The sequence below is a fragment of the Peromyscus leucopus genome, chromosome 18 (genome assembly GCF_004664715.2).
Source record: "Peromyscus leucopus breed LL Stock chromosome 18, UCI_PerLeu_2.1, whole genome shotgun sequence".
Taxonomy (NCBI): domain Eukaryota; kingdom Metazoa; phylum Chordata; class Mammalia; order Rodentia; family Cricetidae; genus Peromyscus; species Peromyscus leucopus.
The window spans coordinates 26,473,319-26,496,429 of NC_051078.1; the positions used below are offsets into that span (position 1 = coordinate 26,473,319).

At 35.8% G+C, this 23,111-nt stretch overlaps 1 protein-coding gene across 2 annotated transcripts in view; it reads left to right on the forward strand.

The window, feature by feature from the left end:
• Lrriq1 (leucine rich repeats and IQ motif containing 1) overlaps positions 1-23,111 on the forward strand; it is a 183,645-nt gene that overhangs the window by 3,005 nt on the left and 157,529 nt on the right. For both annotated transcript variants that reach the window (XM_037196787.1, XM_037196788.1), the window contains exons 3-9: positions 350-494; positions 6,405-6,516; positions 8,181-8,272; positions 9,349-9,466; positions 11,882-12,105; positions 19,241-19,315; positions 20,281-22,998. In XM_037196787.1, coding sequence (XP_037052682.1) covers positions 354-494; positions 6,405-6,516; positions 8,181-8,272; positions 9,349-9,466; positions 11,882-12,105; positions 19,241-19,315; positions 20,281-22,998 — 3,480 coding nt within the window. In that variant the 5' untranslated portion in view covers positions 350-353. The remainder of the gene's footprint in view (positions 1-349; positions 495-6,404; positions 6,517-8,180; positions 8,273-9,348; positions 9,467-11,881; positions 12,106-19,240; positions 19,316-20,280; positions 22,999-23,111) is intronic.

Sequence of the window (23,111 nt, forward strand, 5' to 3'; positions counted from 1 at the left end):
AGATAGTCAAACTGTTTGTCTTTTTAAACAGACCATGTTTGCAAAGACAAGATTGCCTTGGAATTTCTTAATTGTGGGAGATAGGCCAGTTAACTCAATGTGATTTTTTTTCTTGAAATGAAAGAATAGTAATAGTTTTGGCCATCTTGTGGTCAAATACTTTAAAAATTGAGTGAATCAATAGGCAAAGCCATGTTCCTTATCATATAGAGCTAGTCTAATATGGTGCCATAGAAGTTTCTTTAAATTAAATGTCTATGTGCATATTGGATTGTGTGACAAATTACAGAACCCATCATTTTTTAGAGACATTAGATTCTTTTTTAAGTGCTATTTTTTAATTATTAAGAATTATGGAGGACAATGATGACAGTGAAGCAAAGCTCAGAGAAGAAATAGAAGCTGAACTGGATAAAATCAGCATTTCTTCCTTGGAGAATGATGAGGTTGAAAACGATTCAGAATCAGAAACTCAGAGTGACAATAGTGATACTGTAAGTGTTTCACATTTTTCATTAGTTCATTGAGAATTTTATATAATGTATTTTGTTTTTTTTATTTACTTCTTATATTTTTATTTAAGCTTACATTTACAAATTCTTGTTTAAACTTACATTTACAACTAGCATCTTTACTTCTTTTCTTTTTTAATTTTATAATTAATTTAACTTTACATATCAGCCACAGATTCCTGTCCTCCTTCCTCCCGTGCCCCTCCCCCAATCCATCCCCCATTCCCATCTCCTCCAAGGCAAGGTCTCCCCTGGGGATTCAGCTCAGCCTCGTAGATTCAGTTGAAGCAGGTCCAGTCCCCTCCTTCCTTCACCTGGGCTGAGCAAAGTGTCCCAGCATAGGCCCCAGGTTCCAAAAAGCCAGCTCATGCACTAAGGACAGGTCCTGGTCCTACTGCCTGGGGTCATATTTGTACTATTTCCCAATTCTTCCTCCAAAGTCTACTTCACCTTCCCTTCCCACTCACCTATATGTCCTTTTGTTTTAAACTCAAAATGAAAAATTGGTGCTGCCCATAAACTCTTGGATGTGTTGCCTTCTACTGGATGGAATGTGGTCCACCTAAGAAGAGTCATGCTCTTTAAGAAAGTCATCTCTTATATTTTTGGTTGTGAGCCTAGCCTTTAACGGCTGAGCCATCTCTCCAGCCCTAAAAAGTGTGTAGGCCAGGCTGGCTCAAACTCGTGTTCCTCCTGCCTCTGCCTCCTTCAGCAAATCCTACTGGCGTGCACCACCACAACCTGGCAGTGGTGGCACATGCCTTTAATCCCAGCACTTGGGAGATAGAGCCAGGTGGATGTCTGTGAGTTTGAGGCCAGCCGGGGCTACCAAGTGAGTTCCAGGTGCAAAGCTACATAGAGAGACCCTGTCTCGAAAAACCAAAAGAAGAGAGAGAGAGAGAGAGAGAGAGAGAGAGAGAGAGAGAGAGAGAGAGAGAGAGAGAGAGAGAGAAAGAAAGAAAGAAAGAAAGAAAGAAAGAAAGAAAGAAAGAAAGAAAGAAAGAAAGAAAAAGAAAGGCATCTCTTCCTTTCCTAGTAGCTATCAGTTCCTAGTAGCTCCTTAGCTAGCGGAGAGACTTCATGACCACTTCTCTTCATGCTGGCATTTGCTTTGGATCGATCTTGCACAGACCTTGTGCATACTGTCACAACTACTGTGAGCTCATGTGAAACTTCCCTGACGTGTCTAAAAAAACACTGCTTAATTGTAGTCGTCCTGTACCTCTGGCTCTTAAATTTGGTCTTCTCTGCAAAGATCGCTGAGCCTTTACAGGGATGTTTTACTTTTAAGCCTTTTTTTTTTCATGATTTAAGATACATTTTTTGATTTAATGCATTCTGATTATGCTTTCCTTTCCCCCAATTCCTCCAAGATCCTCCCCACTTCAGCTCCTAGATAAATTCACTCCCGGTCTGTCTCTCCTTAGAAAATAAAGATACATCTAAATAACAATAGTATTAAATAAGATTAAAAAAAAACAAGCAGAAGAAAAAATGCCAAAGAAAAAGCACATGAAACGTGTACACACACACACACACACACACACACACACAAACACATTTGCATATACAGGAATTCCATAAAAACACAAAAAACAATAAAAGCAAAAGACCTGTGAGATTATTTTATATATGTGTACATATGTATATGTACACACACCCATATATATATATATATATATATATATATTAAAACATTATGAGACAAAGAACCTCCAAAGATGCTATTGAGTATCTTTTGTACTAGCCATCTACCCCTCCTGGGCATGGGGCCTGCCCTTAAGAGTAATTTGTATCCCCCAGTGAGATTACATTAGCGTGAACTCATTTTTCATTTGAGAGTGGTTATTAATTAGAGGTAGCTTCTGGGTTAAGGATGGGCTTTTATCCACTTCTTCTCAGAGCTGGGACACCACTTGGTGCAGACCCCTGCAGGCCCAGTGCATGCTGCCAGTCTCTGTGAGTTCATATGTGCATCAACCCTGCTGTGTCTAGGTCTTGTTTCCTTGGTGTTATCCATCCCTCTGACTTTTACAGTCTTTCCAACTCCTTCTCTATAGTGTTCCCTGATCTTTGCGTGGGAGGGCTTTGATGGAGACATCCCATTTAGCATTGAGTGTTCCATGATCTCTGACTCTCTGCATAATTTTTGGCTGTCACTTTCTGTACTCATTCACATCGACTGCAGGAGGCAACATCTCTGATGGAGGCTAGGAAAGGCACTGATCTTTAAGTACAGCAGAATATCTGAGGAGTACTTTTAGCAGAAAGGTAGTATTAGTTTTCCCCCTAGTTATCTAGTCTCAGGTTCTTGGCTACCCAGTGTTGGGAATCGATTGAACATTAAATCTATCAGACACAGGTTAGTTAATCCCATAATTGTTGTGCCACTACAGCAATAGCATTATCTTGCAAGCTGGTCATCATTATATATCAAACAGTTTGGTGTTTCTCTTTCTCCTTTGGTAATAGGTAGAGTGCATTATGGTACTCTGAACATTAGTTCATAGAAGTGAAAGCTATAGGCAGGCACCTGCTTGAGTTCTCCATATTTAGTGGGTTATGTAGGTTTCTTTCTTCAGTCTCACCATCAGTTTGTGGAGAACCACCAAAAGCCTGTGTGGAGGTCTTTGATTCATCTGGAGTAGAGTTTTGTGCTGGGTAATAAGTATGGATCTAGTTGCATTCTTTTGCATGCGGCCATTCAGTTTGACCAGCATCAGTTGTGGAAGATGTTGTCCTTTTCCAATATCTATTTCTGCCTCCTTTTTTAAAAACTAAAAATCATGTGTCCATAGTTGTGTACTTTTATGTCTGGGTCTTCAATTTGATTCCATTAATTAGTGTGTCTGTTTTGTGCCATTACTATGCTGTTTTTTTAAAATTATTGTTTGTTTATAGTACAACTTGAAACTGGGGATAGTGACACCTACAAAATTTCTTTTATCATTCAGAATTGTTTTAGCTATCCTGATTTTATTTTTCTATATGATGCTGAAGTTGTCGTTTCAAGATCTATGAACAATTGTATTGAAATATTGATTGGAATTGCATTGGATTTGTCAATTGCTTTAGTCATGATGGTCATTTTAACTCTGTTAATCCTACTGATCCATAAGCATAGGAGCTCTTTCTATCTTGTGATATTGTCTGTTTCTTTCTTCAATGCCTTAGAGTTTTTATCATTCAAGTCTTTCACTGATTGGTTAGAGTTACCCCAAGATACTTTATATTTAAGACTATTGTGAAAGGTGTTATTTCCCTGATATCTTTCTTAGTTCATGTGTTATTTGTACATAGGAAGGGTACTGATTGTTTTTATGTGTGTATATTAATTTTATATCCACCTACTTCGCTGAAACTATAGGAGTTTCATGATGGAACTTTTACAGTCGCTTATATATAGTATTATATCATCTTCAAATAATGATAATTTGATTTCTTTCCTTTCTGTTTGTATCTACAAGTAGATACAATAAAACAGTTCTAAGAGGGTAGTTCATAGCACTGAGTGTCTACATAAAAAATGGAAAGACCTCATATTAGGAACTTAATGGCATACCTGAAAGCTCTAGAACAAAACAGAAGAAATAACATTCCAAAGGAATAGATGGCAAGAAATAATCAAACTTGGGGCTTAAGTCAATAAAATAGCAACAAGTAAAAATTGCAAAGAATCAATCAAACTTTTAAGTCTTAATTGAAAGGGTTTTTTTTTTTTTTAAAAAAAAAGAATTTACTTCTGTGTGTTTTTCTTTTTTTTCTGGAGCTGTGGATCTAACCCAGGGCCTTGCTCTTGCTAGGCAAGGGCTTTACCACTGAGCTAAATCCCCAAACCCCTGTGTGCATCTCTATGGCTTTAGATAACAGTTATAAGTAATGCTCCTTGGTAGGTATTTATATGCAAAAAAACATTTTAAGTAAAGAGCAGCTGTGATTCTTTTTCTGCTTCATGCTTTATGTTAACAGAAGACTTTGTGAAGTTCAAGTATAGTTCTGCCTCCCTACTCCATGCCTGTACTTGGTCTTGAACTCATGGCTTTCCTTACAATAGGCCACTGTGCTACCAGTATGCTATACTTTTAGACTTTCTGCTTTTTCTCACTATTTATAATTATTCTTCACTTGTGTGTTATTTTAAAGATCAATTTAAGAATATCCTGTTGCTTTTGCAATATTAAATGAGAGAAAATGCTAGAATATTAAATACAAAAAAGGATAGATTTTATATTTGTATTGCTTCATACATAAAGAAATAATAGACCTTTCAGACTCTGGCTTAAGATAACATGAAAATATTTGTAGAAATCAAATATCTCTTATTATAAGGAAAATAAATTGTGGTATTAACTCAAGATGAAAGATTCAAGGATTGGAGATTGTCTTTTACAGAATGTACAACAATCACTACTGTCTATTTGTGTTCAAAACTCTTCTTAACCAGGAAGTAGCAATCTCAGTAAAGACAGAGAACAAAAGAGGAGAGTGGGTACTTCTGTCAAGACAAGTTTAATATGATGTCATAGATTTTTGTTTGGTTTTCTGTAGTGGTAAGGGGAAAAGTTAACTGCATAAACTGGTTGTTGTTAATGGTTAAAACTAACAATGCATTTCATTAGGTATAATAAAGGCAAAGTGCTGTTTTCTTAACTCATGGAAACCCAATATGACAGAAAGCTTTGTTTGGTTCCTTGATATTAAGCCTGTGATCTTCTTCTGTATCAAGAATATCTGTATAGATTCAGTCACTCAGTCACACGGTGGTTTATCTTCCTCAAGGAAAGTTTCCACTCATGTAGAGATTTATTGATAGCTTTGGAACTGTTATTAAAATATATTTAAATGTTTGAAATATTTCATAAATAGTATGTTTTGCATTATACTTTCTAATAATAATTGATGTTTACATAGGAATAAACTTCATTTGTACAAGTAGTATAAAAATACCAATCTATTTAGGTATTTAGCAAATTTGAAAATTTATTTACATAGGCTTTGGTGATAGACATTCTGTAACGTTACATAAATTCAACAGTATTTGATAATTACATATTAAGTAATTACATAAGGTATTAGGTAATGTTGTGTTTTAGAAAATATTTCCAGGGTTAATTTCTATTTTATAATAAATATTCATAATATATCAACAAAATATCAAGAACTTATAAAGGCATTGGAAACATAATACCTATAATAAAAATGAAAATTATAACTAGGTAACCTTCTTTTGTAAGTGGAGTTTCTCTCTCCTGCTCTGTCTGGCAGCTGCTTCTAAATAACCACTCAGAGGCTTATGTTAATTATAAATGTGTGACTAATGGCTCAGGCTTATTATTAAACTAGTTCTACATTTAAACTAACCTATTCCTATTAATCTATTTATTGCCACATGGTTCTTGGCTTATTGGTTCTCTGGCATTTTGTTTCTTTGGTGGCTTCTTGCATCTACTGGCTCTGCCCCTCTTCCTCTGAGTCCTAGTTTGATTCTTACTCTTGACCTTATCCTGTCTTGCCATAGGCCAAAACAACTTTATTATCAGTCAATGAGAGAAACATCTTCATAGCATACAGAAGGTTCATTCATAACATTTCCCCCATTCTATCTCCTGTCAGGAGTGGAATATTACCTGTTAAGAAATACTGACTTAATCTTACACTTCACTGCCTCATTATTCTTTACTTGGTGTCTTAGAATTTTCTAGGAAGACGTAACTGCCTGAAAATAGAATGAAAAATCAAAGCAAATATGTTTGTCTGAAATAGGCCCATTATATGGAGGCACTTTTATCTCTTTACATAGTTTGTTCAAAATTTTGGTGGGAAATGAGTAATGCAATATTTGACATATAATTTTTGGTAGCCCTTCTGATACTTTTGTTACTCAAATTTTAGGATCTAATTGAATTGCCAGAGTCAGTTCTTCACTGTATCAACGTCATAAAGAACAAGAGTAAAACTGCTGAAGAACTCTTTCTTCAGGACTTAGAAGACACTGATGTCTTCAGTGAGTACACAGAATGTATTATCAGAGGGAGTTGTTGTTTTGAAGAACCCTCTTTGAGGGTCAGCTACCACAATCAGTAGCATAATTCTTGATAAGACTGAGAAGACAGACTGTAGGATAAAACCCAATTAACTTTGCCCCTTGCAGAACTGTTGTATACTATAATTAGGAAGTGCAGAGTCAATGCCAGCACACACACACACACACACACACACACACTACAGAAACACTAATCTTCTCTTATAGAGTCTTATTTCTGTGCCGTAGCTCCTTTAATACAACCTTTGTCAATAAATGGAAACATCACCTGCATCCCAGAAAGATTATGAATAAACATTGAAGAAGAAAAAGATCACATCTGATAAAGTAAATGGGAAGAGTTTATCTTTGGAGTAGTCCTCTGTAAAGGTGGTTTTCTATTAGAAAACACAGACAAAATATAACACACTAATTGAATAATGAAAAAGGATGTAATTACATTTGAACCGACAATGAGAAGAAAATAAAATTCAATTAAATCTCATAATATAAAATTAATACCATTCATCATAATAATTTTAATCTTTAAATTAATATGTGTAGTAAAATATTTTCATTATATTGGGCAAGATTCTAGCTAATAGAATATTAGCTTTGATATACTTCTGGTCAAGGTGTCATTGTATGTTATGTTTGTATGCAATTTCCTTTGAAATAAAACAGTCCATTTTAGAGGTAAGCTCCTTAAGACTCATGGTGTTCTAAAGTGAGGTAAAAAAGTCCATCCTTCAGGAAGTTCAGTCAGGCTCAGGATATCTAAACGTAGGCTCTTAAGACTCAGGAAGTAACCAGCCCCTAAACTTTAGAAATTCATGAAACTGACCAGACACACTAGATTCCTCACTCCTCAGGCTTATAGTAAAGAATGCTGAGAGACATTCTTTGGCAAACCTACCTGCCTAGAAGAGTCTCAGACCAGGATAACTACCCAGAAAATACTTAGGCCATCATAGCTGCCTGGGAGAGGGAGAGACCAGCTGTGCTGTTTCAAAGAGGTTTAGACCAACTGAGTTGCTTTCAGAGATAGTCTCCAACCATTTGAGCCCTTTGCAAATTGTAGAGTAAGATTCAGGATTCCAGCCCTCCTAAGCTATTAGTGATGCTGGTGTGAACAGTGTTGTGATAAGTGATGGTGGTGTGAACTGTGTTGATGGAGCTGTCTTTGCATCTATCTTCTTCCTGTAAGAAACCCCTTACTCATATTCATATGAGTAAACACAATTATCTTTTACCAAGTTTACCAAGTTCAACTTTGGTAGTTTCTTTTTGGTGTATGGTCAGTTCTCTATCTGGGGTGAGTAGATTTTTGCTCATTCTTATCTCTTCAGGAATTGAGTCACACAGTATTGTATTACCAAGCAAGAATGATTCTATATGCATAAAAAATTAAACTCATTCCTGAATATGAAAATTGATAACTAGATACAGTGCTTTAGAAGTTTACTTTTATTTTATAAATAGTGATAATTTTCTTGCAACATTTTAATAATTATTTTCTGTTCTATAAAGTTACTGTTACTGGTCGAATGTGTTGGTAGAAATTAAGATAAAATGGTAATGAAAAGGGTTGAGGTTTTGACATACACTCTAATATTTGAAATTATAGTTACTTTCCTTTTTTCTAGGTTGTAGTTATGGTACAGTTTCTAACAATCATATGCATTTGAGGACTGGATCAGCAGCCGAATCAAAAGCAAATTCTGAGCAATTAATGAAGGTATACATTGAATATCTGACTGAAAGTACTCACATTGCAGTTAGGAATTTGTTATTTATTTATTTATTTATTTTGTACATAGGGAGTTAGCTTATTGACTTCAGTTTGATGATTTTAAGAAAATTGTATTTGGTTTCCTGGTATCTTCTGGCATATTATATAAAACTACACAAATTTCAGTTATTAAAATAGTGATTTGAACCATAAGAATTTGGGATTAAATGTTCATATACACAGAACAGTAAAATAACTTTGCATTTTACATTTCTTGGAGCAAAAATAAATATATTACAGTGCTTATTGTTTTTCTCATGAAAGAAGTTCTTTCACAGGAGTACTCTAAATATTTCAGAGAACCTTCAAGAGTAGAAGATTTTGTGTTACTTTTGGAAAATAACACAGGAGAAAATTCCTGGAAAAAAATCACAGTAAAGTCTAGCATTTTAGAGGTTGAAACCTCCTGTGTATTTTGAAGAATGTCTTTGAAAGATTTCTTCTTAGATTCAGTTACAATAAGATCTATTTTATCTAGCTCTGTTCCTACTTTGTAAGAGTCAGAGCATAGCTTAAAAAATATTTTGTTTCCTTTTTATTCTTTTTTATTAACATTCAGATTTGAAAATAATAATTTTGAATTTTGTTATTTCATTGAAGATGTCGTGTATATTTTAAACTACATTGAATATATAGTTCTATAATACTTAGTCAAAGCTATGTGCATAATTCAAGTTTAAGAAGATAATAGTTAACTTTGTATAATATTGACTATATTAATGACATATGTACATGAACAATCACTATAGATAATATAGAATTCATCAGGATGCAAGGTAGACATATTTTGAAGTTATTAAGCATATAACTGACTATTATAGATTAATATTGATGGCTTAGATTGTAAAACTTTAAGAGAACAGAATATATTTGTAAAGAAAATAATTATTAATGTATTTGAAAGGGTTTACAGTAAATCAAATTCTCAGTATGTTTATTTAGACATTATTAAAATTATAGTTTTATCCTATTTGGGGTTTCTTTAATAATTAAATACTGAAGATACTATTTTAACCTCCCAGATATTATCTGTAATAGAAAAGGAAGAATTTATGAGAAGTCTAACTCATTCTGCCAGATCTGATTCTGTTTCTGAGCCTGTTATTTTTGACACACCCATGGAGGAATGTATTTTATCAGGTGGGCAATATTCCCAGTTATATGTTTGAAAAATTTTATATTACATCATAGTGCATTTTATATTATATCAAAGTGCATTGAGAATTTTTCTTTGTGGCACTCATACACAATACACAATTGTAGCTAGAGTTTTCCTGCCTTGCCCACAGTCAGGACAAATCTTTGTCACCCGCCAGTCCCACAGCCGCTCAGACCCAACCAAGTAAACACAGAGACTTATGTTGCTTACAAACTGTATGGCCGTGGCAGGCTTCTTGCTAACTGTTCTTATAGCTTAAATTAATCCATTTCCATAAATCTATACCTTGCCACGTGGCTGGTGGCTTACCGGCATCACATGCTGCTGGTCATGGCGGTGGCTGGTAGTGTCTCCCTGCCCCAGCCTTCTGCTTTCCAGAATTCTCCTCTCTCCTTGTCCCACCTACTTCCTGCCTGGCCACTGGCCAATCAGTGTTTTATTTATTGACCAATCAGAGCAACAGATTTGACATACAGACCATCCCACAGCACACAATAACAAAAATTTTAAAAACTGAAAGTCATCATTCCTCAATAACATTCTTGCATGCTGAATCCAAGAACACACCAAAAAGACATGAAGTGAGTTAGAAGGGAAATGGGAGGGAATGGAAGTGATAAACAATTTTTAGTTAGTTTTTAAGACATTTACCAACATGTTGGCTTTATTCCAGGGAGGCAGCAACGGTTCAACACATGTAAATCAATATACATAATTCAGTATAAAATGAAAAGGACAGAAATCCCATCATCGTTTCCATCGATGCTGAAAGGATCTTTGAAAAACTCCAACATCCCTTCATAATAAATACTCTATTGAGACCAGAGATAGAAGGAATTTGTCTGGGAACATAATAAAGGCTGCTATGACAAACTGATAGCCATCATCATGTTAGGTGGAGACAAAATTTGAGACATTCCCATTAAGATCATAACAAGTCAAAGTATCTCTGTTCATCACCCATTTTCTTTTTTTTTCTTTTTTTTTTTTTTTTTCTGAGACAGGGTTTCTCTGTGTAGCTTTGCACCTTTCCTGGAGCTCACTTGGTAGCCCAGGCTGGCCTCGAACTCACAGAGATCCGCCTGGCTCTGCCTCCCGAGTGCTGGGATTAAAGGCGTGCGCCACCAACGCCCGGCAACATCACCCATTTTCAATGGAGTTCTCAAAGTCCTAGCTAGATCAATAAAACAAATGAAGAAAATAAAGGGAGAATAAGTGAGAAAGGAATAAGTCAAAATTTCTCTACTTGCAGAATACATGATTCTATACATGAGAGGCCCTGAAGACTACACCAGAAATCTTCTAGAGATGACAAACATATTCAGCAAAGTGTCAGGTTATGAATTAACATACTCAAATCAACATCCTTTCCAGATACTAAGACAGACAGACTAAGCAAGAAATGAGGGAAACAATCCCATTCACCATATGTCTTAGTTAAGGTTCCTATTGTTATGATAAAACACCATGACCACAAACAAGTTGGGGAGGAAAGGGTTTATTTGGCTCATGCTTCCTAATTTCTGTTCATCACTAAAAGAAGTCAAGACATGAACTCAGACATGGCAGGAGGCTGGAGCTGAAGCACAGTCTATAGAGCTATGATGCTTACTGGCTTGCTTTTCCATGCCTTCTTCAGCATGCTTTCTTAAAGAACCCAGAACTACCAGCTAAAAGGGTGGCCCCACTCAAAATGGAATGGGCCCCCCATATCAATCACTAATTTAAAAATGCCCTACAGGCTTGCCCACAGCATGATTTTATGGAGGTACCTTCTCAATATTTCCTCCTCTCAGATGACTTTAGCCAGCATATTATGCAAAGGCAAGTTTAAATGCATGTATTAAATTCTAAAAATAAAATAAAATAAAACACCGAAGAAAGAAATTGGAGAAGACACCAAAAAATAGAAAAATCTCGCATATACATAGTAGGTAATATTAATATTATGAAAATAGCCATAATCAATCAACAGATTCACTGTAATCCCCATCAAAATTTCAATTTATTTCTCCAAAGAAACTTAAAAAAAATCTTAACATTCATATGGAAACACAAAAAACTATTAAACAAAACAATGCTGAACAATATCTCTTAACTCTGTCACTTACCTCCAAATGCACAGACATTTGCATCCATGCAGTATTATTTTAAATTTTAGGGAATACTTTGAGGAAAGTTATTTGAGTTCTTATTGACAGTAAGGAATTTCCATGTATAATCACTTGAGATTGCACATGCACAAAGGTGTGTGGCTGTCGACATCCATTTACATTTGAAAATGTATATCCTTTTGCTTCGGTAATATGCTTTTGTAGTATGTTTATGTAGTAAAATAGATCAGTATGATAGATTTATCTCAAGCATAGTACTTTTGCTCCTCTGAATGAATACAGATGATGCGGATTTGAGTTTTGGATACTTTGAAGTAGAAGAACGATGTAGAAAGTCTTTTGAAGCTTGGCAGGACAAGCAAAGAGAACTCGAAGATAAAGATAAAGAAACTCTGGAAGCTCAGAGTGATCTAGAAAAACAGAAATTTCAAGAAGATGATGAGAAGAGACATTGCTGGATAAAACAGTTTGAAGCTGAGAAGGAAAAATTAGAAAATCTTCAGAAGGTATGGAATTTTTCTACTCTTTCTAAGAGCATAGCTATCTCTGAAAGGTACTCATATATATATATGACTGTGATATAAATGGAGGAGCTTACTCTGTGGCTTTTAATCACCTTTGATGAGAAAATGCCTGATCTTGGGATGAGTGTTTAATGCCCTGATTAGTTTGCATGAATTCCATTAAAATTTCCGATGTGAACTTTTCATCTTGGAGGCCTCTGGAGTTTATAGAATCTCAAGGAATATCCCACATAATCTGAAATTTGCATCATAATATGACTTTTTCATGCCTTTTGAATCATAGGAAAAGACTGTTCCTTTGATTATATAATGTATTCTTTGTAATGTCTGACATATGACACATTATATAAGACATATTAACTTAAAGTAGTTCAGAAATGTAGATGGCATTCTCTTTTCTGTCCCTAATTAAAGGTAAGTTTATTCACTGTAGATTATTCGGGTTGCTTTTGTAATTGTTGGGTGTGTTTAAATTGTGGTCTGTACAATCAAAACATACTAACAGCTTATTGGTAAATTTACAGACTTTGGGATTTGGATTGCATGCCTGTAAAGAGGCAAGATCAAATTTTATCTTTCACTAAGTTTGGTTTGTGTATTCTCCGGAATTCAGGGGTTTTGAATGCTCTACATAAAGCTAAGTGGAGAAATGTTTACTGGCTTATGCTGAATAACTTCATTAACTTGAGTAGTGGTGTTTTCATTTTTAAGGGATACATGATTATCAAATCCTATTAAGCTTTTTGTTCTTTTTCTTACCACTGGAAGATCAGTCAGGTACATATTTAAGTGATACTAGTCTCTGCTGTCCATGATTGAAACTTAATTTTTAAAACTGAGACTTATTTTTTTCATAAAATTTCAAGGAAATAATTCATTTTTAGAGCTCATGAATTCCTAAATGTGCACTTTATTATTCGTTGGAGTTTGGAAGCTTTTGGGCTGGACTGTTCAACATTATTATAATGGATTCAAAATATAGAATTTACTGTTTTCCCAGTAGTGTTTGGTTGCATTCTTTGTTAGATTTCTTTTTCTAATTTTTAAAAATGCTTTTTTTTTCATTTTACACACCAATCTCAGTTCCCCCTCTCTCCCATTCTCCTACCCCTTCACCTCCTGCAATCCCACCCCTCATCCACTCCTCAGAGAGAATAAGGCCTTCTTCTCTTGGGGAGTCAGCAAAGTCTGGCATACTAAATTGAGGCAGGACCAAGCCCCTCCCCTCTGTGTCAAGGCTGAGCAAGGTATCCCGCCCAAGGGAATGTGTTCCAAAAATCCATTTTGTGCATCCAAGATAAGTCCTGGTCCCACTGCCAGGGCTCCCCAAACAGATCTAGCCACCTAGCTGTCATCCACATTCATAGGGCCTACCTCGGTCCCATGCATGTTCCACAGCTGACAGGCCAGAGTCCATGAGCTCCCACCAGCTTGGGTCAGATGTCTCTGTGGTTTTCCCCATCGTGATCTTGACCTCACCTGCTCCTGTGATCCCTCCTCCATCTCTTCAACTACGAAGGAGCTGTCTTGGTAGAGGAACCACTGGGAGTTAGGGAGAAATTTGGTGCTAGGGAAATCCCCAGGAATCCACAAGGATGACACCAGCTAAGACTCCTAGAAATAATGGAGAGGGTGTCTGAACTTACCTTTCCATATAATCAGATTAGTGACTACTCTGTCATCATAGAATCTACATCCAGTCACTGATGGAAGCAGATGCAGTGATCCACAACCAAGCACTGGGCTGAACTTTGTTAGATTTCTTGTCCTTCGCTAGAAACATCTGCCATTGATCTTTCAGGGACTCCACTCAGCACCTGCAACCTCATTATTAGCAAATGTTCCCATTGTTTTACATCAATTACAAATTTTATCTGTTTTCTCATACCATATCCCCCAGTGTCTGCACTTATCCTCTTTTTGCCTTACCTCTTTGCAGTAGGAAAGGCTTTCCACTCTGCCAGATGTTCACTCCCCATTTCACTTTATTTTTAGTTATTTTGCCCAGGTTATTTTCTAAATGCTGAAATACACTGATTATTTGCTTTTGTCATAGTTGTAATGAAATACCTGATGAAAGCAACTTAGAGGAGGAAGAGGGGGTGTTATTCTCGATACAGTTTGCTGAGTATAGTTCAGCATGGTCAGAAATCCATGGCTTTAAGAACAAAGAGATGAATGCTTCTGTGTAGATTAATATTTTTGTTAATATTATTATTAATAATTATTAATAACTATGAACATGTTTCTCTGCTTAACCTCCCTCATTAAGGCACCTTCTGATTGGTTTATTATGTATATAGTGTTTTGCCTGCATGTACACCTTTATACCAGAAGAGGGCATCAATCCCACTATAGATGGTTGTGAGCCACCATGTGGTTGCTGGGAATTGAACTCAAGACCTCTGCAAGAACAGCCAGCGTGCTCTTAATCTCTGAGCCACCTCTCCAGTCTGATTGATTTAATAAATAATTGAATGGCCAATATTGAGGCAGGAGAAGATAGGCAGGACTTCTTGGGAGAGAGGGGAAATCAGGGAAAGATTTTGAGACAGGAGATTTTCCACAGGACCTCAGGGGAAGAATCTAGAGGCAGGGGATTCACCAGAGAAATGCAGAGGAAGTCAGACATATTGTACTGAGAAGAGGTAATAAGCCAGATGGTTGGACATAATGTAATATAATAATATAAATGGGTTGATTTAAGTTTTAAGAGCTAGTTGGGAACAAGCCTAAACTAAGGCCAAGCTTTCATAATTAATAAAAATGTGTCATTATTTGGGAGCTGGTGATCCAAAAAAAGATTAGTTACATGCTGCTGCTAGGCTGGCTTTGTACCTTTTACTCAATCTAGGACCCAATTCTGCGGAATGGCACTGCTCACATTTAGCATATGAGTCTACCTCAGTTAACCCAATCTTAAAATTCTCTCACTAACGTAATAACTCAGCCATTTGTCTCCTACAGGACTCTAGATCTTGTCAGGCTAATAATATCAACCATCATGCCCCATTAAATTTCCTTTTATAATTTTTATCATTATGTTCAATTTTCTCTAATCCTAAAACAAAACAAAAGCTATGTACTCACCTTCATTGTGTCATACATTGTTACATTTTGAACTCTACATAAAGTAAATGAGGTTCACAAAGAATTAGTTTTTAGCATCCCTTCTTCCTCATCTCTCAGATGGACCTTACCCTGGCAGGTTTCCTTCATGATGACCCCTTCCAGTAAAACCATCTTGAAAGAGATAATCCATGATCTCTAAATATTATATTCACACTTTCATTTTTGCTTCTTATTGGGCCTCTGAGCCATCAGAACGCTGATTTGTCTTTGGATTGTGTACTTTCTATTACTTTTGCATCACACTGGTTTGATTCTCTTCCCACAGGTTTAGCAGCCCTTCATCCCTATCTACTTAGATTTATGTCTGCCGTTTCAGGGCACTCTGCCAAACTTCTGTTCTTTCCTCCTTTATCACATCTTATACTTTATTATTTGACATCACCCATAGCTACAACTGACCAGTAACAGCCTGTATAAGAACAGAAAGCTGACTTTGTAACTCTCCTGTTGATACCCCATACTACAAATGCATCAAAAGCTGTATGCATTGTGTTTTTCCTGCATTGGGGTCCTCCAGTATTCCCAATTAAATGAACTAAAAGCTGATGTGAAACAGAATTTACTCTTCCCTCTTTTTCTGCTTACCATCCTTTTAAATTATATTGTCCACCTTTGTGTTCATATTTCTTATTGCCACTTTGAAATAGTCAAGCTTTGCTAGTGATTGAGAATATTTGCTATTATTTCTAATTGTTCTTTTACCTTCTCTCTACTTAGTCTTCCAATTCATCTACCCAGTTGCCATCAGAGGACTATTTTTTAATGGTAATTTCAAGTTTATACACTGTGGAAAGAACTAATGGTTAACAGAATGTTCAAAAACATTCTCAGTTTTATTTATTTTATTGAAAATAGATTTTTTTCATACAATGTCTTCTGATTATGATTTCCTCTTCTCCAACTCCTCCAAGTTCCTCCCCACCTGTCTTCCTATCTGGCTCCATCCCTTTCTGACTCTCATTAGAAAATAAGAAGACATAAAAAACTAATAATAAAATAATTAGATAAAACAAAACCAAACAAATTATAGTAAGAAAACAACCAAACAATAAAAAGAGCCAAAGAAAAGGCACAAGAAATGCATAGTGAGACACACGTGTGATCACACACACAGAGGAATACCCAAAACTGAAAGCCATAATACATATACAAAGGAAGACTAATAGTAGTAGTAGTAGTAATAGTAGTAGTAGTAGTAGTAGTAGTAGTATTTTTATACAATTATTAAATATATAAAAGCCCTGAGTTAAGACCAAGAACCTTTGAGTTCATTTTGTTTTGGCAATCTACTGCTTGGGATGGGAACTACCCTTAAGAGTAATTTGTTTCCTCCATGAGAATCCCTTAGAGAAAACTGATTTTTATTTTCAAGTAGTTATGAACGAGAGATAGTTTCTGGGTTAGCAAAGGGGGCCTGTGTCCACCTCTCTGGGCAGGGACCCTGTAGTGAAATTTTATGTACCCTAATAAACTTATCTAGGGATCAGAGGAGAGAGCCAGCCACTAGATTATACATAGAGGCCAGACAGTGTTGGCATACACCCTTAATTCTGTCATTTGGGAGGCAGAGATCTGTCTGGATCTCTGTGAGTTCAAGGCCACACTGGGAACAGTCAGGCAGTGGTGGCACATGCTTTTAATGCCGTTAATCCCAGGAAGTGACATGGCTGGGTAGAGAATGGTATCTAAGGCATGAGGAGCCAGGAACTAAGCAGTTCAACTGAGACCCTCAGGGCTGAGGATTCATAGTCTTTCAGTCTGAGGATTCATGGAAATCGGAACTCGATCTCTTTAGATTGAGGATTTTGTAGAGGTAAGAAGTAGTGGCTTGCTGTTCTGTTTCTCTGATCTTTCAGCCTTCACCTCAATATCTGGTTCTGGGTTTTATTATAAGACCTTTTAAGATTCATGTTACAGGAACCCCATGTGTGCAGACCCTCTGTATGCTGCCACAGTTTCTGTGAGTTCATACATTCTTAGAAGGTCTTTCTTGGTGTTCTTCATTCCCTCTTTCTCTTACAATCATTCTTCCTTTTTTGCAGAGTTTTTTGGCCCTGGGCGGGGGGGGGGGGGGGCATATGTGATGAAGATATGCCTCGTAGTGTTCCAAGATCCCTCACTCTGAATTTGATAAGACTGCCCATATTCTTCAGGAATAGACTTTTCTGATGATGGATGAGCAAGGCACAGATCAATTGAGCATAGCAGAATGTGGTTATAAGTCATTTTATTGCTAAGTTCCTTTAGCATAACAGTATTGTTTGATTTCTTTTAGGTCACTGGCATATATAGGTTCAGATTTTTGTCCTCCCAAGCAGCATCAGGTATGGGTTCTATCTAATTACCATACCACCTCTCAAATGGCCCAAATTTTACATATCTCTCTTCATATTCCTTTTCTCATCCCTTCCCCCTCCTGTTAGATCCTCCATTAAAGTCTCCAGCCTTGTCCATCAATAACTATCTATTCTATTTCCCCTTCTTAGAGCGATCCCGGCCCCCAAGCCCCTTTCTCTATTCCTAACCTATGTGGTTCTGCAGACTTTAGGTGATTGTTGAAGATTTGACAACTAACATCCACAGAGAAGCAAACACATAGCATATGTCTCTCTGGGTCTAGGGTATCATCTCACTCATGATGATTTTATCTAGCTCCATCTATTTACCTGTGAATTTCATGATTTAATTTTCATGACAGGTGACTAATACTCCATTGTGTAAATGTATCACATTTTTTTTATCTATTCAACCATTTACATACATCTAACCTGTTTTCAATTTCTGACTCTTACGTATGGGGAAGCAATTAACATGGTTGAGCAAGTGAGCAAGTGTATCTCTGTAGTATGATGAAGTCTCCTTGAAGTATGTGCCCAAAAGTGGTATAACTGGATATTGAGGTAGTTCAACTCCCAGCTTCCCAAAAAATCACCCACTGATTTCCATAGTGGCTGTGTAAGTTTGCACTCTCAAAAGTGATGGATGAGTGTTTCTCTAACTCCACATTCTTCCAGCATGGGCTGTCATTTGTTTTATTGATATGGCCATTCTGACTGTTCTTAAGATGAAATCTCAAAGTAGTTTTGATTCACATTTTCCTGATGACTATGAATGTTGAACATTTCTTTAAATGCTCCTCAGCCATTTTAATTTCTTCTTTTGGGCATTTTCTCTTTAGATATGTTCCCAATGTTTTTAACTGGGTTATTTTCTTGATGTAGTTTTTGGCATCTTTTACATTTTTTTTGATATTAGCTCTCTACCAGATGAGTGGTTGTTAAAAATCTTTTCCCATCTGTATCCTGCTTCTTTATCTGAATGATAATGTACTTTGCCTTACAGAATCTTTACAGTTTCATGAGGTCCCATTTATTAACTGCTGTTCTTAGTTCCTGTGCTAACTGTATTATGTTCAGAAAGTCTTTTCCTGTGCCAAAGACTTCAAGACTCTTCCTCACTTTCTCTTCTGTTAGATTCAATATATTTGACATTATGTTGAGGTCTTTGATCCATTTGGAGTTGAGTTTTGTACAGGGTGGTAAGTATGGATTTATTTGCATTCTTCCACATGCAGCCATCCAGTTTCAATTAATTGTTGAAAATGCTGTCTTTTTTCCAGTATGTATTTCCGGCTTTTTTTTTAATCAAAAATCAAGTGTCCATAGGCGTGTATATTTATGTTCTGGTCTTCAATTTGATTCCATTGGTCAACATGCTGAATTTTGTGCTGTTACCATTCTGTTTTTATTACTATAGCTCTGTAGTCTGTAGTACAATTATGATCATGATTAGTGATACTTTCACCAGTTCTTTTTATCATTTAGGGGTATTTTAGGCATCTTGGGGTTTCATTAATAATAACTGAGCATGCAGGGAAATTTTCACATTTAATCATTGTTTATAAATGTGTTGATAGAATCTGACATAATGAATATGTCTTTTGATATTTGAATATAATAATATTCTGATGTTATTCTACATCCAGCAAGACCAGGACAAAATGAATGATGAGCTTCATAAAGAAGAGAAAATATGGAAAGAAAAATATAGAGAGCATGAGGTATATATTTGTTGTTTTGTGTTCATGCATTGTTTTTCTCCATTTGAACTGAATTATTTATTATGCTTTTTAAAATGATGAGCATAATAATGTTGCCTATATGGTATGGAATTTAACTTATTTCAACCTTAGAAATTTGTTAACCTTAGAAACTCTCACTGAAAGAGAATATCCTAAAAATAAAAAGTTAGTTAACTCTGCTGTTTTTCCTATGGCTGTTTTTATATTAGTATATAAAAATTTGTATATTTGTATTTGTATACAAAAAATAATTTGTATTAATTTTAGCCCTTTAGTTTTTCTCAGATCTTTATTCTGGGATGCCCACTGGTCATATATAAGCGTCTTGTGTTTACCTATCTTATTCCTGATATATATTTCATATATTTTTATTTGAAAAAAAACTTTAAAAAAGTTTTTCCCCTGTTTTTTTAATGTAAAATCATTCATATATATAATATATATATGAATATATATTCATATATATAAAGTTTATCTCCATGTTGAGGATTTAACCCAGTTTGTAATCATTTATTCCTCCTACTTGTTTATTTGCCCTACTTACAAATATTCTTTTAAAATTTGCTGAATATTTTTGTCTGTTTACTTATGTTTTGGTCTCCATTATTACAGCATCCATATCAGGAACTTGAGACCTGTATATTTTAGCCTCTTTATTTTCCCTTTGTTTTTCCGGTGTCATCTTGATTTTGAATGCTTTCTACCTGCAGATAATTCCTTAATTGTTAAGTTATTGGCTCATTAACTTAAAAGAGTATTATCAACTTCCAATTATGACCCAAATCTATGCATTTTAAAAAAAATAATTTCTATGAAATAAGTGACCCATTTTTCTCAGTGAGCCTTATAGCAATTTGACTCTAGATTTAGGTTTTGTGTTACTTTTAATCTACTTATAAAATCATCAATTTTGGCTGATTACTACTTATTTCACTTTATTTTAGGAACATATTAGAAACTTGCATTTACAAATGGAAGAGGAAAGAACAAGATTAAGAGAGCTACAGGAGAAAGAAAAAACACGTTTGCTAAATTTGCAGCATAACGCAGCTGTCAAAATTCAAGCTACATATAGAGGATTTATAACTTACAGAAAATATAGCCCAATCATAAGAGAGCAAATAGAAAATAAGAAAAGGAAAGCGCAAGAGCGGAAAGAGAAGGAAGCAAAGATCCGACAAAAGGAGGAAGAACGAAGAAGAAGAATTGAAGAGGAGCAGAAGATTGAGGAGGAGAGAAAGAAGAAGATGCTGGAGGAGAGGAGGAGGCGGGAAAGGGAATACGAGGAGAAGAAGAGCATCCTGAGACAAGAAAGAGAAGAACAACGAAACAGGGAAAAAATGAGACCCAGGGAAGATGCCCGCCAACCGCTGATCATCAGCTGCGCTTTAAGGAAGGGGGAAGGTCACGCCAAGCAGCCAGCTGTGGCAAACGTGTCGAAGAATAAGGTTGCTAAAGCTGAAGAATTAGAGGGCACCAATTCAAAGAAGCAAGAAGCTGTTTGTCTAGTTCAGCAATCAAACAAGAGAGAAAATGTGCGTAAACAGCTTGCATTGATGGAACCAATAGGAGTAAAATTAAAACCAAGCCAGGCAATGTTGGTGGAATCAAAAATGAATGCAAAAAATGAAAACTTACCAAAATTAAAAATGAATGAAAATGTACCAAAACTAAAAATGAATGAAAAAAGTGAGAATTTACCAAGGAAACAATATTCAGAAAAATTGGTTAACCAAGAAATTAACTTGGAAAATATAGACCAAAAATATGAATTGAAAAACTCAGACCTAAAGGAAAATGTCAATACACAGGGCCAGGGGCAAGAACGGAAGTACTACACTCAAAAAGAGGAAAATGTGGATCACGGCACAAAGGAGAATGTGGGACAAGAAACCCAAATAATGTTTGGGTTTGCAGCAACAGAATCAATGGGAGTAGAATTAAAAACAAATCAGGCAATTTTGACGGAATTAAAAATGAATGAGAAAAATGAAAACTTACCAAAATTTAAAATGAATGAAAAAAGTGAGAACTTACCAAAGAAACAGTGTTTAGAAAAATTGGTTAACCAAGAAATTAACTTGGAAAATATAGACCAAAAATATGAATTGAAAAACTCAGATCTAAAGGAAAATGTTGATACACAGTGTCAGGGGCAAGAAAGAAAGACCCAAACTCAAAAAGAGGAAAATGTAGAGCAAGCCACAAAGGAGAATGTGGGACAAGAAACCCAAATAATGGTTGGGTTTGCAGGAACAGAATCAACAGGAGTAGAATTAAAACCAAGCCAGGTGATTTTGGTGGAATTAAAAATGAATGAAAAAAATGAAAACTTACAAAAACTTAAAATGAATGGAAATGCACCAAAATTAAGAATGGATGAAAAAAGTAAGAACTTACCAAAGAAACAATGTTCAGAAAAATTGGTTCACCAAGAAATTAAGTTAGAAAATATAGAACAAAAATATGAATTGAAAAACTCAGACCTAAAGGAAAATGTCAATACACAGGGCCAGGGGCAAGAACGGAAGTCCCAAACTCAAAAGGAGGAAAATGTAGAGCAAGCCATAAAGGAGAATGTAGGACACGAAACCCAAATAACATTTGGGTTTGCAGCAACAGAATCAACAGGAGTAGAATTAAAACCAGGCCAGACAATTTTGGCAGAATTAAAAATGAATGAGAAAAATGAAAACTTACCAAAATTTAAAATGAATGAAAAAGGTGAGAATTTACCAAAGAAACAATATTCAGAAAAATTGGTTACCCAAGAAATTAACTTAGAAAATATAGACCAAAAATATGAATTGAAAAACTTAGACCCAAAGGAAAATGTCAATACTCAGTGCCAGGGGCAAGAAAGAAAGACCCAAACTCAAGAGGAGGAAAATGTAGAGCAAGCCACAAAGGAGAATGTAGGACAAGAAACCCAAATAATGTTTGGACACAAACAAGAAATGAGTGAAGAGGACAAAACTGGAGCACAGGAAATCATCAATGTTGATCAAGAGAGATTGGCTGAAAAGGTAGAAAAGAGAGACCTAACAGAGCAAGATAGATCACTGTATGAAGAGAATTATTCTTCAACTATTTCCATGCAAAAAGACCCACTGCCACTAACATTTGAAAATCCTGCACCTGTAGAAAGAAATGTAATGCTAGAAGACAAAGAGATTGATTTAAAATCAAAAAGAATTGAGGAAATCCCAAAGGACAATGTGCTGACCTGCGATGCTGTGATCATGAACTCACGTGCCTTGGTGCATACAGAAGGCAACACAAATCAGCAGGGTTTTGTCTCAGGCAAACTGGCTCCCAGTGAAGAGGCTGGCAGTCACAGTGCTAATAGCCCCTTGGTCACTGAAGAAGGGGACAGTCCTAAATCAGAGATTAAAGCCATTCCAGAACAATGGAAGCAAACTAAGGCTGAAAGGGACAGTGGCCTGGCCTGCTCTCTTTCACAGGTAACAGTTTTATCTTCAGTTAAGGAAAGGAGACTGGCTTGGATAAAGTCATTTAAACCTTGGTCTGAAATCTTTGAGCAAAATCAACTCAAGGAAATCATTAAAAAAAAGAGACTTGTGAAGTGTCCAGCAAATACAATGCCTCCTTTGGATACATCAGCCATTCTCCGGCACGGCCCTTGGAATACTTTACAGCAGGTATTTATAACTTGGTAATACTATTTTTATTTTGAATGAAAAATTAATGTTCTCTAATGTAGTTTTGCCTTCCAATGGTTTGGTGTGTAATATTTCTACCTCTTGGTAGATGA